Raw genomic sequence first — 15,811 nt, 5'->3', positions numbered from 1 at the left:
GTTGCCACTTCCTTCATGTGTGTCTGTCAGAACAGATGCTTTGATTTCATGTGTTTCAGGGTAGAAAAAACAGACTCACAGACGTATGTTGACCCAAACATTGACAGTATCTTAAGCGTAGCCCGTTTGACATTTGGGTACTTTTCCATTGGCACACTTTTCCAGAATTCAATGGTCCCTTCTCTTAAAGCAGGTTTCAGTTGGTCCTCTTCACAAAGATTGATCAGCTTCAGTTTGTTGGCAAACGCAAATGCACCAGGTCAGGCAGTATTTTTGACTTCCCTGCAGGGTCAGGTTTAGTCTGTTCAAGTGACATGGCATGTCGACCAAAAAAGCCAGATCCATAATCCACTTGAGGTCTGAGAGCTCGGGATAGTGCTTGTCCTTCTCTTCCATGAACAGTTTCACAGCATCCAAAAGGTCAAAGAAGCGACAAAGTACCTTGCCTTTTGACAGCCACCTCACAGTGCAGTGCAGCGGCAGGTCACCTGGAGGGCCTTGGTTCAGCTCAGCAATGAGATTTTTGAATTGCCTGTGGTTAAGCGCATGTGTGCGGATGTAGTTTACGATTTCCGTCACAGGCTTCATGACGTTGTCTAAATTCAATGATTTAGACACGAGATGCTCCCTGTGGATGATGCAGTGGAAATTCCAAAACTCGGGAAAAGTTTGGTCAGCTTTGCACAGCCCCACGAGCCCGTTCACAGATCTGATCATGGCTGGCGCTCCATCCATGGCTATCGCAGTTAGTTTTGATATGAGCAGATTTGCTTTCACACATGCAGCCATCATTGTTTCTTTCACATCTATTCTTTTTATGGCACAATATCAAGAAGTTCTTCTTCGATCACACAATCTTTTTAAACAGACCGTGCAAATATTGCCAGCTGAGGCTTGTCTTGTATGTCACAACACTCATCCAATGCGACACTAAAATACTCACAGACTTGTAGGTTGGAGTGCAACTGTGATTCAATAGCCATGTTAATGTCCGATATTCTGTGTTAAACCGTGTGGCGGGATGGTTGCATATCTAATACCATTCGTTTTAGTTTGTCGTTTTCAGGAGACAAGATTTCAACAATGTCACTGAGGCATGTTTTGACGAACTCCCCTTCATTGTATGGCTTTTTTCGCCCGTGCAATGTTCTAAGCAAGTTGATACAATGCAAGCGTTACGGTCTCCGAGTGCTTCAGAAATTTTTGGAACTACTGTGTCTGCTTTTCTGCCTGACCTTTCAAAGTGACCAACTTGTGCTTGCGAAGTTCAGTCCCCTTTGGAAATTCCAGGTCGATGTTAGCATGGAGTGAACTGTGGTGTCCCGCTGAAGATTTGAAGCCTTGAAATGTGCTAATGATGCCTGACATATAAGGCATGTCATTACGTTCAACAAAAAAAACCTCTCCCACTCTGTTAAAATGTCCTGTGTTCATCTTCATATTTTCATTTTGCTGTGCATTTTTTCCCTGCCATTTTGAGAGCAAACTTGGTAGGCCTACACTACTCAACGTTTTTTTCCCTCCAAATCATTTACGTAAACGCTCATGCACATGAGATGCACGTACCATAAAAAAAACACAAACACAAAATTCGACATGGACGTAAGAGCCTCATGAAACTGGGCAAAGAGCCGCATGCAGCTCGGGAGCCGCGGGTTGGCCAGGCCTGGCATAGTGGATATGTTGATTTTTTTTTTTTTATGTTTAACCACTTGGTTAAGTAAAAATTATGTTTTGGCTTAGAATACACTGTTTGGTTGCAACACACATGGCTAGAAATGTCTTGAACGCTTCTTAAAAAATACCTGCTTTTTTTGGGCCCAAACAGTATTCTGCTGCTTGGCAACCCAACTCAGCTCATATAAATTAAATCTAAACTTCTATAAAAAATGTAAATGTGACACATATGGGGTTTGCTTTAAACATACTACAAAATAATGGGTAGCACGGTGGTGTAGTGATTAGCACAGTTGCCTCACAGATTCAAACCCAGGTTTGGGCAAGGTTGGATGAGGAGGCCCTTCTGTGTGGAGCTTGCATCCTCTCATGTCAGTGTGGGTTCTCCATCTTTCTCCTACAGTCCAAAGACATGCATGTTAATAGGTGAATCTAAATTGGCCGCATGAATGGTTGTCTGCCCTGCGACAGTCTGGCGACCTGTCCAGGGTGTACCTGCCTCTCGCATAATGACAGCTGGGGTAGGCTCCAGCCTCCCCGTGACCCCTGAGAAGATAAGCAGTTATGGCCAATAAGAAACATACAATGACAAACTTTTATTCCAGAGACTGGGATAATATCTGGTTCACACTAGACGTGGAAGTGCTGCCAGGTGCAATGATTTTCCAAGGAGCACCGCCCACTTCCTTAGTGTGCTCATGTTAACCAGTTGGACTTTTTACCCAGGACACATGGTGGACATAGACCCGAACTCCATGGCCAACTAGCAATCTGCAGCAATACTTTTAGTGTCTGGTCTATTCATTCCAAAAGAAGTGAGTGAATCAGGTAAGAAAACACACTGATTATGTATCACTGGTAATATTAAGAACATATTTGATACGATGTAAAGGATCTGATAATGAAAAGTGATAGAATATGCATCTCATGCCTCTAAATGCTTGTCAGTTGTGTCTAACAGAGAGGGAGAGAGACAAGCGGACACACACAAACAAACAGAAACGCAAGCAAACAGAGACAGAGCTCCTAATGTAAATACAACAGAGTCACAGAAGAGCAGAGTCGCTTATGCACTTCTGTGGTGAACATCCAGGCCGCAGCTGAGAGGCGGCTGTGCGACAGTTAGTTTATCAGGGTACTTCTGCATCCAGTGTGAACATAGCATAAAATTTGTCTCAAAGTTGTCCCACTTGAGTCTTTAAGCTTCATTAAAATCCAATCAGCAGTGAGTGAGATAACCCCTGTGATGTACAGCATCACCCTCAGTCAGTTATGGTAATCTTTGAAAATGCTACACTCCGCAGTGTTTTGCAAAAATCTGATCCATGTCATCTGAGATGCAGGATGAATAAACCAAGGCAGAGCTAAAATACACCATCGTTTGGATCAGCGGAGCAACAATGAACATATTTGTCTGATGAAAGAGCACTTTATTTTTATGGAGCTTCCTCTTTTCAAAGCAGTTTCATTGAAATATCATCGCTTGAAAAGACTAAACTCAAAGCTGACTGAGAGCAGAGATTCTTTTCATTATATCTTGCTAAATGGGATGATTAGCCTTGAGGCACTTTTGATGCTGTTGTTGTCACTTCCCTCCTCTTTGTCTGTACTATGGCCACTCAAGGCTTTCTGCCTTTGAGGCGACAGGCGAGTCATGTGTACGAGACAAGAGTTGTTTTCTAGTTCAGTCCGTGTGTTTGATGTTGGACAGCATCTCTTTGCACCCTGGTGAAGATGGATGGTAAACAGCCCATAAGTGATGGGGTCTAGACAGGCGTTGAATAGGCCAAAGATAAACAGCATATGAGTCAGTGAATGAGAGACTGTTTCCTCCATTTTTTCAGGAAATAACCAGTACCACAGGCCCAGCAGGTAGTATGGGGTCCAGCAGACGATGAATGATGTTACAATGACAATGCTCATTTTAAGAGTCCTCATCCGAGCTTTAGGGATGTTGTTGTGGGAGCGGCGGAGATGAACATCTCTGGACACCACTGGGAGAAAACACAATCTTTGTCACAAATAGTCTATTCAAATAGACTGAAAACATATTTTGAGTGCAGATTTTGGAGAAAACATAACACTTACAATTCCCCCGGGCCATGCGGCTGGATATCTCAATGAGGATGCGTGTGTAACAAAAGATCATGATGACCAAAGGCAGGAGGAAAAGACACACAAAGGTGAACATGTTGTAGAGGGTCTCCTGCCAGTGCTGGACGAAGCTGCCGTGGGTGGTGCACTGGGTGAAGTTCTCTGGGACTGTGATGGTCACATTGTGAAATATAAACATCTGCATGAAAAGACAAGAGGAGTTTTGTGGTGAGTCCAAATCAGTCAGACAGACAGAAGAGGTTCTTGACATTTAGCTATTATTCCCCCAGAGACCTGGAACTCAACACAATCATCAAAAAAGTGCAGATTCCTTAAATGACTCTCAGAATTTACAAGCCCCTCTTCTCATTTCTCAGTTTGTACATCCTCAATTCCTATTCTCACCTCGTCTTTCCCACCTAAGATGTAAGTGGAGGAGGAGACATGAGAAGAAAAGGGTCAAGGCAACAGGCACTTTTAAAAATGAGACATCTGTTCCTCAGAGCTTTTATTTTAAAGCATTTTAAAATAAATATGATGTGTAGCACAGCTACATCTCGGGATGTAGCGATGTATCCATCTGGATTGAAACCATCATGATGCAAGTATGCTATCATCGATGCAAAGTGAAAACATGGACATATATCATTGTATTTAAGATACGCCTTTATTTTGAAATTCCCATTTCACGGCTGTATCACCATTTCTATCCAAGCGCACCTCCTTCCTAAGCATTCAAACAGGGCCCAGTACCACACAGATAAAGGTTAGCAGCCAAGGTTTCCATTTTAGATTTTGCACAAAGTTTAAGAGATATTTTTTGAAAAGTTAAGAAAAACACAATTGCAAGATGACTGTTTCCACTGAGTGATATTCTGCGACTTCTCTCACGATAACATTCCAAGAAGCATGGTAGTAGATGTTCAAAACATTACCTTTATTTCTATTGCAGCCACTGCACTAGCCGTCATTATTTTTAATCCAAGGCGTTGTAGGCGTGTTATGGAGCAATAATGGAAAGGCAAGCCCCTTATACTTAAGAGCAGCCACATATGAGGAATTTCTGGGAGGTGATAGTCCACGATTTCACGGAAGAATTGTGGATTTAAACTTCTGGATGATCCACTCAACTTTTAAAGAGTTATGTGATGCAACAACAGCTCTTGTAGCTCCTGCTGCATCATGAGGGAGCCAGTTTCTACTGACAAGCACATAGCCATAGCATCATGTGACCTATAAAAGCCAAAAAAGTGTTTCCATTGCAGTTTTGAAAATTTGCTTTTTTAAATCACCTTAAATAACACCTCATGTGAGCATAAAAACTATTTTGTGATAAAAAGGAGTTTTTCAGAAATTGACATGTTTCTATTAGGTGTATTTCATATTCTCAATTTCAATTTGTGCAATTTGAGGGTAAATGGAAAACCGCCTACTGAGGATATTTTCTGGTATTGTCCCATATTGATCACAACCCCTCTTACTGTGAAACACGTTGTGATATTGGCATGTATCATCTCATTGTCCAAACAATAGGCTATAATATGGACTCATGATTAAACTGGTGATTTACACACATATAGCTACATCATTAGCTGTATGTCATGCCTCTTCTACATGTCACAGGTGCCAGAAAGACTTCCGCAAAAGATACACCTGCATCCTCGTCCATAGCTCCTCCAGCAAGTCTCGTCTCCCTCTCGTCACTCTCTCCTTGAGATGCATTTTAGAGTGAAACATCTTCCAAGAGCATAGAAAAGTTGGCAGGAGGCAGGAGGACGGATGAGAGAGGAGTCAAGGAGGCACAAAATAGACAAATGAGACAGGTCCAAGGACAGAGGATGCTTCCAAAGAAGCTCCTATGTTTAAGTTATTTTTCTTTTTCTCCAAATGGTAACATCTGATCAATCAGATTATTGACTTGTCAGCTGAACCAATGGGATAGTAAGTGAACAGCCAGGCTGCTGTGGAATACTGTCCTATTTATAATATTGCAGGATTGTAATAATGTAAGCATTTGCTAATCATAGCTATTTGGGAGCACTTTTTAATATCTAACAATAATATATAATATTACATGTATATAGATTCATGAAAACACATGAAAAAAATAGTGATCCTAATATTTCTCACACACAGCTGCATAGTCAAGGATAAAATTAGGCCCCTATTATCCGGCATCAGTCTTTGAGTAAATGGTAAATGCTCAAAGTCTTGCAGCCACTCAAAGTGATTTTACACTACTGTCACATTTACCCCATATACATACACATTTAAACACTGCAGGCTACCATACAAGGTACCATCTGCTGCTCAGTTTGAACCATAGTCTGTATATAAAGATGGACGACATGACAGCTCCCCCAAAGTGAAGCTTAAACATCTGGATCGCCTCCTGGTGTCTGTCTGCAGTACAGGTCATAAATCCCGTCCCTTTGTGTTAGTGAATGGGACATAGGCAAAACTAAAAACTCAAAGTACATGCCAAATAAATTTTCCCCAAAGATGGTTTCTGTCACTGAAAGTAGTTCTCATCACCCTGATGTTTCTTCAAGTGTTTGTATGTTGTTGTTGTTTATGATAAGTTTAGTTTAAATCAGTTTTTTATTCTACAAAAAGGGGATTTTCCCCCATGATTGACAGCTGTGACAGCCAATCCATGGGCTGGTATTCAGTAGAGCTGCTTGCAATTGGTTGGGCTAGTGTTTTGGTAGGAACTAGCTTCACTTAAGCATAATGCGGTTATTGGGTACATGTGGTCCATCTTTATATACAGTCTATAGTTTAAACATTCACAAGCACACAAACACTGACATCAAAGCCATCAAGAGCAGTTTGGAGCTCAGTATGTTGCCCACGGGTAGTTTGATATATTGAGCGACCTGCTCTACCTCCTATACCACAGCCGCCCAAAGGACTTAAAGACTTACTTTCACAGACAACTTAGCAATTCCATTTAGAGCAATCAAAGCTAATTGTGATTGCTGCCACGTGTCCAATCAGTCCCGTCTGCAATGAACCCATTTAATTGTTTCTTAGTTATTTCTATTCATCACATTCCCTGACAGTTACAGACATGTGATCAGTATCAAATGTCAATTACTTTACCACATGGTAGGAAAGTGGAGACTCTGTGCATCATGAGTAATTGCCGTCTCCTCATGATGACGCTGGATCGAGCCCAATTTAGAAAATAAAAATTCTTTCATCTCAGCATCCCAGCAAGAAGCAAGAAGCAAGGAGCCACTTTAGCCAAACAGAAAGCACACTTGAAAAAAACACACAAAGCAAACTTGAGTGTACCAAGGGGAGGCTCAGGAGGTAGAGCTATTGGTCTAAGATGTACCGGGTGCCAAAGGGTCCTTCAATAAGAAACTTTCAAACAAACTTTAGCGTAGATGGTCTATGAGCCAGATTCAGGCAAATAAGGGTTGGAGGAGGTTAGCTGATGAGTGCATGACTCTCCCGTTACCATAAATTAGCACGTTTCACAGTTTTGCGATGTGATAAATGGTATGATTTTAGAAAATACAACCACTTAAAGTCAACTGTCCCTCCACTAAGCCAATCAAAAAACATTACTCCCTTCCCAGCATTTAAAAAATTATGCCACCTCACCTGTTTCACCTGTTTATATTTTCAGCATGTAAATACATAAATCATATTGTCAGTGATATAAGTGAGTGAAATAAATTGTTGTACTTAGGCCCATTTGATGGTAATTGCAATATTGTGGACAAATGAAGCAGCCCTAAAGGAGTGTTAAAGTTGGTGCCTAATTACGTTCTTGTCATTGTAACATCATTCATCGTCTGCTGGACCCCATACTACCTGCTGGGCCTGTGGTACTGGTTACAGTTTCACAGGTTTGTCATGATAATGACACAGGCTACAGCCATTACAAGCAAAAGATAACATACATGCAAACTGTTTTATATATGCATATTGTACAAATGTTATCATTTCAACTGAGAGCAGACTCTAAATGTAAAGAGAAGTAAAACCTCAAGGCTCACACATGACTTTTTAAAATACCTAGCAGTGTCTGAACTGAGAATATAGAAATCATTCCAGCATTGCTCATGGCTATTTCATTTGATTAAGATATTTAGTGCAGTTTGTTTTAGGCCCTCAGATATCAAAATGAAGATAAACGTAATGCGAAGGCTGAGCTGTGCAGCAGGCAGGAGCAGTATGTGGATGAGTCTGCTTTATAAGCAAGTCTCCCATTTTTCCTCCAGCATACTGTGTTTATCAGTATAGCCTATGGAGCTTAGACTGAACATAGTATTCTTAATTTTTAAGAATAAACCTTTTTGGTGTGGAGAGTCAAAGGCTAGCCAGTCAGTGCACTTCCCGGTCCAGAGGAAAGGGTAAAAATAAAACAAAATGTAGGTTTCCAATAATCAAACATGTTTATGACAGAGACGTCTCTGTTTAAGCTGTCCATAGCCAAATGTGTAACGTCACAATTTCAGCCCGTTTTCACTTCCAACTCGTGAAATAGCACCACTCTGTCAGTGCTTTTGGCGTACTAGCTTGACGCCAAAAGCCACCGTCTGCGTCCAAGCAGAACGCGGCCAGATGACGTCAGATGGGAATGCGCTCAGACAGAACCAATGGTGTTGTTATCATAAGCTGGCAGACGTTTGGCCAGCACCGCGCATCCACATGCAATGTGCAATGTGCACTTGAGGATGCAGCTGGACAGAACCGGTTGCATGCACCTGTAACGCTGAAAGACATGCATGTACCTGTAACGCTAAAAGACACACATGCACCTGTAATGCTGAAAGATTGTTACAGCTACAATGCACTTATAAACAGTGCTGATAACCACTTAATATAAGGAGTGCGATTGTGCTTATAGGGCGGGTGTGTGTGGAGGAGGTAGAGGATCCCACAAACAACTGACTTTTGCGCGGGAGTCTGGAGTTCCCTTCATGTCACTTACAGAGCAGCATTGTGTGACGGGTTGAGATGAGAACATGCTGGCTATTTCCACCACACGTGTATATTTCCTGGGTTTCCTAGCAACATCAATAAATAATGTTAAGATGACTGAGTGTATTCAGCTTTTCTGATAAAGCTCATGTACAAAGCCTTCATTCAGCCGATTTAACGCTCATTTATACTCGATTCACGAAAATAGATATGTCCATTTTAAAATGTAAACTCCACTGGCCTCATACTTCCATTAAAACATGATGCTGGCATCCAATAGATGGCAAAAAGGAAGGAAAGGTTAGACTTGTTATTTTTTTGTCAGGAAAGTCAAAACCAAAAAAGTTCAAGGCATGCTGTTTTGCAAAAGTTCAAAAGCCTTTAAATGGACATGACAACTATGGATTTCAACAAGTTAGTCAACTAAGTCTAAAAAAATTATGAGCCAACATTGACTCACATGACTCAAACCCCTGTCTCTTGTGTGTGCCCACTCATCCACCACATATCACCATTTCCACGGACTATGTTGCTCTTAAAGCTACTTCATCTGACTTTCTGGCGTTGTGAGATTTTTCTCATAAATTTACCACTTTATTGTCTGAGAATATCTTGTACTAGCTCTACCTCTTTGCTTTAGTCCTAACCACTTCCAACTCTGACGCTTTAACTTGATAAGTACTTGTCAGTCACAGTCAGTATGCAATGGAAACCATAACAACGTGTGTAGGGAAGGATATAAATAGCTGAATAGCTGCAATGTGATATCCTCACCTTGGTGCAAATAAGTATTCTTTTTTCTTTTCTTTTCTTTTTCTTTTCTTTTCTTTACCAATTCAATCTCACTGTCATTCACTCTCAGTCCGTACATAATCATTACTGGCCAAGGTATGTTCCAATTCATCTTTCTTTTAATATAGTGAAGAGGAAAAATACCAAATGTATCATGAAAATGATATATAAATCTGGAGAAATATATATGAAGTGATCCTAAGAATACCTGCAACGTTTTCATTTAAGCAGTGCAGAGAAATGAGTCTTAGGTATAAAGATTTAATTCAAGGCAAATACCACATACTGTAGCTTCGATGAAATGTTGGAACATGCTGATACAGAATATGCAGTGTATAATGCTGTCAGTCGGAATCTTTTTCAACCTTTATGCTATATGTATGGGAATTTTAATTGGAAAAGTAGATGAAAGAGATTGAAATAATATGTGTTTTTCAGTATTTGGGCTTTCAGTGACCTATATTTGCACTCACATGTGCGACAGATTTACCAAGAGTGAGGGTACATGTGTTGTTTATATTGCTGCAGTGGATATTTTTTGTGTTGCTTCAGAGCTACAGTACATCTCACATACAGCAGAGTCAAAAGAAGTGAGTCAGAAAAAAGAATATGCACCCAATTAAGAAATGTAAGAGCATGTTTTGCTTCTGCTTACAGTGTTAATGGGGATTTATTGTAGAAGTGTTTTAGCCTTCAGTGTTTTATCCAGAGTAACAGTCCATATATGGCAGATAGAGACACGAACATGTGAAAAATATGACTGGACAGAAACCAGTTGGCTCATCATGTATTTAGACCTAAATTAAAAAAGAGTTAACGCACAAACTTATCACAGCTAAATATTCAATGACCGTAGTGTTATTGTTGTCTTGATTTAGGTGTTTATGTTGTGCTTTTGTCATTTCACATTTAAATGGGCTGTACAGATAGATGTTTGACTAAATTGTAGCACAGAATATGATGAATATGATTTCTCACAAACAGAACTGTGGCTACTAACTGTAGAAAACCACTTGCCACAGCGGCCAGTGTAAAAGGTTAAAGTCAAGCCTTAGAATTGACCCTGTGATCCTGCACGGACAGTAATAAGCATGTGGTCAGATACTCCGTCACAGTTCAGAGAACCCATGAGCATGACTCAGAGGGCACATGTACAAAACAGAAACAGAGGATGCAAAAAGTATTTTAAATGCTGGAAATCTGAGAGATGTAGCACAGAGACAAACTGGCAGGGAGCTGGCAAACGTGGACGAGTATGTATACCAGGGAGGTAATGGGGAGATGAGAAACAACAGAGTGAGGATTAGCAGTTGGAGTGAATCTGCTGACAGGAGGACAGGCGGAGGGAGTTAAGGCTCTGAAATTACTGCAGAGCTGGAAAAAAATTACAAAAAACCCAAAATGAAAAGAATGATAAATAAGCAGCGTGGAATTCAAAACAAATACAGAGGCTTAAACTCCCCAAAGATGATTTGTGTAATAATGATAATAATGCTTATTTTTTTATTATTATTATTATTATTATTATTATTATTATTATTAATTATTATTATTATTATATTATTATTTTTATTTTTATAAAATAAATAATATTTATATTTTTTAAAGTTATACAACATGGGACAGAAGGAGAGAGAGAGTAAAATAAGTGAAATAAGTTATTATGTTTTACGGACAAGATACTTCTTTTGTTAGGGTTAGGGTAATCAGGGTTAGTTAGTAAGTTAGTTTGCACATACATACATATGTATAGAGAAAAGACAGAAAAAGACAATTAAAAAGTTTAAACACTGTGCAAGACAGGTTAGAAGGCAAATACCTACCCTATGACTAATACTAATCATTCATAAAAAGAGAAAAAGAGAAAACAAAGACTGCATAATTGATCAAAATTTAAAGATTAAACAGCAATGCAAAGTTGATAAAATACAAAGTAAAATGCATTGTAAATTAATCAATGACATCTTTGCAAAGAGATTGTTTCAAATGTTGTTGTTTTTTTTAAAATAATTATAATGTAGTTTTGACTGTAGTGCTGGGAGTTATTCCTAAAAAAGGATGATCCTCTGTATTTCAATGAATATTGATTAAGGGAAGTCTACAATACGGAAGATAAAAGTCCCTATAGTGTCCTGTGGGATATGAGTGAGTGTCTAAAAAACACTTAAAAGAGCATTTTGCCATTTTTCAACATTTAATTCATTTATTCAAGTTTGGGGTATAGTGTGACATAAAACAAAGATAAACTGGAATAAATAACTGGCAGGCCAAGAGGGAAGATAATCATGAGAGGTTTTTTTTCACCCAATGCTGTTTTTGCCAACAAAGTCATAGCTTTTGCCAACACAATAAATTCATTTGTTGTAATATACTACATGCTAAGTAGATTTTTTATCATCACAGCCTGGGATATGTCAATGACTTGCAGCATCACTGATTGTGACAGTGCACCTAGTGGAAATAGCATGTATTTTCTTCAGATGCCAAATATAGATAAATAAACACTTTTCTTCTTTTTTTTGCACTTAACAATATGAATTTAACAGTGTTGTTTACATAGTGTAGTTAAAACTTATTTTATGAGCTGAGCTTGAAATTCCAAGATTAAACAAAAATACACAACCTGCACAAAACTGATGCCATATGCATGAACACAGCCAAAACTATCAAAAATTGAAGAATTAAAAGAGTTTGGTTTGGTGTTTGGTGTTTGGTGTTTGGAAGGTATATCTGACATTTAGAGCTCTTCCTGAAAGTAAGTAGACATCACAAAAAGGTTTTAAATTTTAAGTTGTACACATCAAAGGCTCTGAGTTCGTTTTTGTTCTGCTGTCTGATGAGAGTCTTAGGACCTGATAACAATGTAGCAGTACATTTATTTGCAAGACGCTGTGAAGCGGTTTGTTCCTTTTGGATCTCTCAGATGTGCAAAAATAAACAGCTGAAAGCTTTTGGAATAATTGTTTGCCTTCAAATAACCTTTGCAGAAGCTTCTCAGCAGAGAGGGATTTCTCAGAGGTCAGTGGTTCTCGATAGCTGTCTGCATTCAGATGGTGCAAGCACATGAAGAACATTACCAAAACTTTATGATCTGTAGGAACTTATATGAATACTCATAATCACAGTGTAAGGCCAGAAACTACTGTGTTGTTAAGTATTTTTTAATTAAAAATAAGTCCCACAGTTAGTGAAGTAGATTTTGTTTCATCACTGATTGCAGTGATCATTGTCGCCTTTGTGGCAATTTGCTTTCCTGTCACCTGTGGTTTAGACTCTCAGTAGTTAAATCCAGTGTCAGAGAATGGATGAAAAAAAAGTCAGGCCACATCAGAAACCAGGGAGCTGTGGTGTCATGAAACCTGCAGTGTTACTTTTTATTGTAACACTGTGGCCCTAAAAATAATGACTATGCATGCCAAAAAATGTGAATCAGAGAAAAGTGGCAGAGGCTGCAATTTTAATCTGACTGGGTCACAGATGCAGATAGATGGAGTGTTATTCAATACTGCAAAGTTTTAGATAAAAGTAAAAAAAATAATGCCAACAATGTCTTTTTTAACAATTCAAGGAAAGAGGTTTTAAGTAAATCTGTGTATGTGTCAGTTTGTTCTGATTTATTATCGCAGAGGAATTAAAAGATGCCTCAGACCATTCATTAAAAATGAAAAATAAAGTCCACTGGACCCTAAAAATGTCGAGACTTACATTTGCATTTCAATAAAATGGTGCAGGAATGCACTGAATATGAATTAAAATAACAACACAGTCACAAAAAAATAAAAAATAAATAAAAATATAAGTATTTTCAAAGACATATTGTTCCCAATGTCAGGCAGAATTTCTGCTTATTTTCTTTTCGTGAATGTGATGCCATTTGATCTGACGTGGATAGACTGTGATCCCACCACTTTGGCGGGTTTCTATCCTGTGCTGTGGACATGTTTCTCAGGTGGACTTTTCTTTTCCTTACATCAACAGTTTGTGATTCATCTCTCTCGATATCTCATTTTACAAAAAGGGTTCTGGATGGGGTAGAATGTTTTCATGCACCTGTGGGTAAGAAAAACAGTCGACTGTCTGCGCAAAACAAAGATCCCTTCAGGGGTGGCGTTTTCAAAAAACTAGACTCTGGAACGTGGTTTCAAACTTGTGTTTTTATTACCCCCAAAATGCTGTGTCTGAAATTGTGTGAACAAAAGGCCAAACTGCAAGAAAAGTTTATCATTTCATACAAGAAACGTTGCCTTGTAAACGGCCCTATAGTTATTAGATCTCGACTTCTTTCAGCCCAGCGTGGTCCAGTCACTCTAGATAAAGTTGAAGAAATAATAAGGTGATCTTATACCTAATGAGGCACTAGATATGCATCCCTGATATTTGCAGACCTCCTGAAAAACTGTCAGGTCAATGATCCCTTGACATCATGCTACACCTGATGAGAAATCCAACTAGATTCAAGTGAGCCTCATTTGTGCTCAGCAGTAAAAACCAATTCAAGGACTGTGATGAATTTCTCATCCGTTTTTCCCCCCTCATCTCATGTTTTTTAGTAATCAGTGACAAGGACTTTGGGCTGGAGCAAATGTCCATTGTTATTGTAAGCTCCTTTTTTTAACAATGCAACTTAATTTAATAAGCACAACAGATGGAGGCAAAGGGCACCTTTTTGTGTTTTGTTGGACAAAGTGGATGAAAAGCAAAATCTATCTATTTGAATATTTTCACTGTGTCTTCTACAAGCTGTAGATTAAGTGAGCTAGCTGCATTTTTCTTAAGTAACATAACAATTTTTGCCTTGATTACCTGAATCTTTCATCATGTTTCCTGCAGACTTTACAAATTATTTGATTAACCTTCCCTCACCACCTATTTTCTGCAAAACTCAACAAGCTGGAGGACAACACACTGTTTATCTGCTTTTTCAACAAGGTTTGATTCTCTTAAGAATTAAGAGCCAGTAATGAGAAATGTGTGCAACCATAAGGTGCCATGTGGTAAGAAGCCCCATAAGAGTACATTGAGTTGTTCTTGAGTTACAGAGCAAACAAACCATGTATCTCCTTTGAAACCAAGCAAGACATGGCCCAAAAATTACCAAGGAATTAATTAAATATTAAAAGAAAATTATCTGAAAACAAAAATGAAAAAAACAACAGCAAATATGAATATATTTTTGTGGCCTTTCCTTTATTTTTTTTTTAATTTCCACCTTTTTTTAATACTAATTTTAAGGTAATTTTCTTGTCACTTTTTTCAATTTGTGGTACATTTCTTTTTTTTCAAGTTTTTTTATTTATTTATTTTTTTTACTGACTTTGTTCCCATGTTTTCAAAAAACTCAAAACAACTTGCTCGGGTATAATAGCTTAACACAGGCGTTTAATATGGATATTTGTACTTCAGTAACAGAGCAAACAGACTGTATATCTCTTACCTGTGGGAGCGAGAGAAACACACTCATGGTCCAGGCCACAGTCAACATGATTTTGCTTTTCCTTTTGGCCTCGCTGATGCCCAGGGGATTGAGGATGGCAGACTGTCTATCCAAGCTAATGACCACAGTTATAAAAGCGCACGAGTACATCGCCACCAGCTTCAGGAACATCAGCAGCCTGCAGGCGACGTCTCCCGCCTGCCACTGCACCGTGATGTTCCACACCGCGTCCACGGGCATCACGATGAAAGTCACCAGCAGGTCCGCCACGGTCAGGTTCATTATGAGGATCCTGACGTGCGACTTGCGCTTGCCACCGTTGCTGGCTGCCCACAGCACGACCAAGTTGCACACGGCAGACACCACGCACAGGGTGAAGGTGATGATGACTCGGACTTTGGCCGCGGTGGAGAAAGTGGGTAGCTGGAGCGCGTCTTTATCGGCGCTCTTATTGCACAGTAAAGCGGCCGCCTGGCAGCTGCCATTCAAAGTCTGATCCGCCAGCTGGTGGAGCATAATGAGCAGCGAAGTCAAAAGCAATGACAATACAGCTTCTAGATGGTGTCTTTCTTCTTCATCTGCATCTCCAAGTGGAACTTCAACAGTGCAAACTGAGAAAAGAAAGCAACTGGTATGATTTTTTATGCATGCAGCCAAAAGTGCAGGTGCAGGTCGTTAGTGGCACCTGGCATCTTAACAACAGCCTTGCGTGAATACCTAGCACATTACGCACAGCGAATGGCTTTAATTGACGACAGAAAAGGACCGCTTTATTTAGCTTCTATATTCACTTAAACTGCATGAAGAATAAGAAATCATATTAGAGAATACATTACTAAACAGCACAGGTGATGAAAAAAGAGAGACGCCAGT

The 15,811-nt window shown here is 39.4% G+C and overlaps 1 protein-coding gene across 1 annotated transcript; it reads right to left on the bottom strand.

Moving 5' to 3' along the window:
* Positions 1-3,207: 3,207 nt before the first annotated feature.
* On the bottom strand, positions 3,208-15,529 carry gnrhr4 (gonadotropin releasing hormone receptor 4). Its single transcript, XM_042496180.1, has 3 exons — positions 14,939-15,529; positions 3,766-3,970; positions 3,208-3,671 (listed from the first exon to the last, which is right to left on the bottom strand). The coding sequence occupies exons 1-3, from the start codon at positions 15,452-15,454 to the stop codon at positions 3,208-3,210; spliced, it is 1,185 nt and encodes a 394-aa protein (XP_042352114.1). The 5' UTR covers positions 15,455-15,529.
* Between the last annotated feature and the right edge of the window lie 282 nt (positions 15,530-15,811).

Source organism: Plectropomus leopardus, chromosome 11 (genome assembly GCF_008729295.1).
Source record: "Plectropomus leopardus isolate mb chromosome 11, YSFRI_Pleo_2.0, whole genome shotgun sequence".
In the NCBI taxonomy this organism is placed as follows: domain Eukaryota; kingdom Metazoa; phylum Chordata; class Actinopteri; order Perciformes; family Serranidae; genus Plectropomus; species Plectropomus leopardus.
The sequence above is the reverse complement of the archived record's forward strand: the minus strand, read 5'-3'. Positions and strand labels throughout refer to the sequence as shown.

Excerpts from the sequence above, each read along its gene's own strand:
- gnrhr4 (XM_042496180.1), bottom strand. The coding sequence starts at position 15,454 with ATGCTCCACCAGCTGGCGGATCAGACTTTGAATGGCAGCTGCCAGGCG. Across the intron at positions 3,971-14,938 it reads TGTTTCTCTCGCTCCCACAG|ATGTTTATATTTCACAATGT; the intron begins GTAAGAGATATA and ends CTTTTCATGCAG. Across the intron at positions 3,672-3,765 it reads CCGCATGGCCCGGGGGAATT|TGGTGTCCAGAGATGTTCAT; the intron begins GTAAGTGTTATG and ends GTTTTCTCCCAG.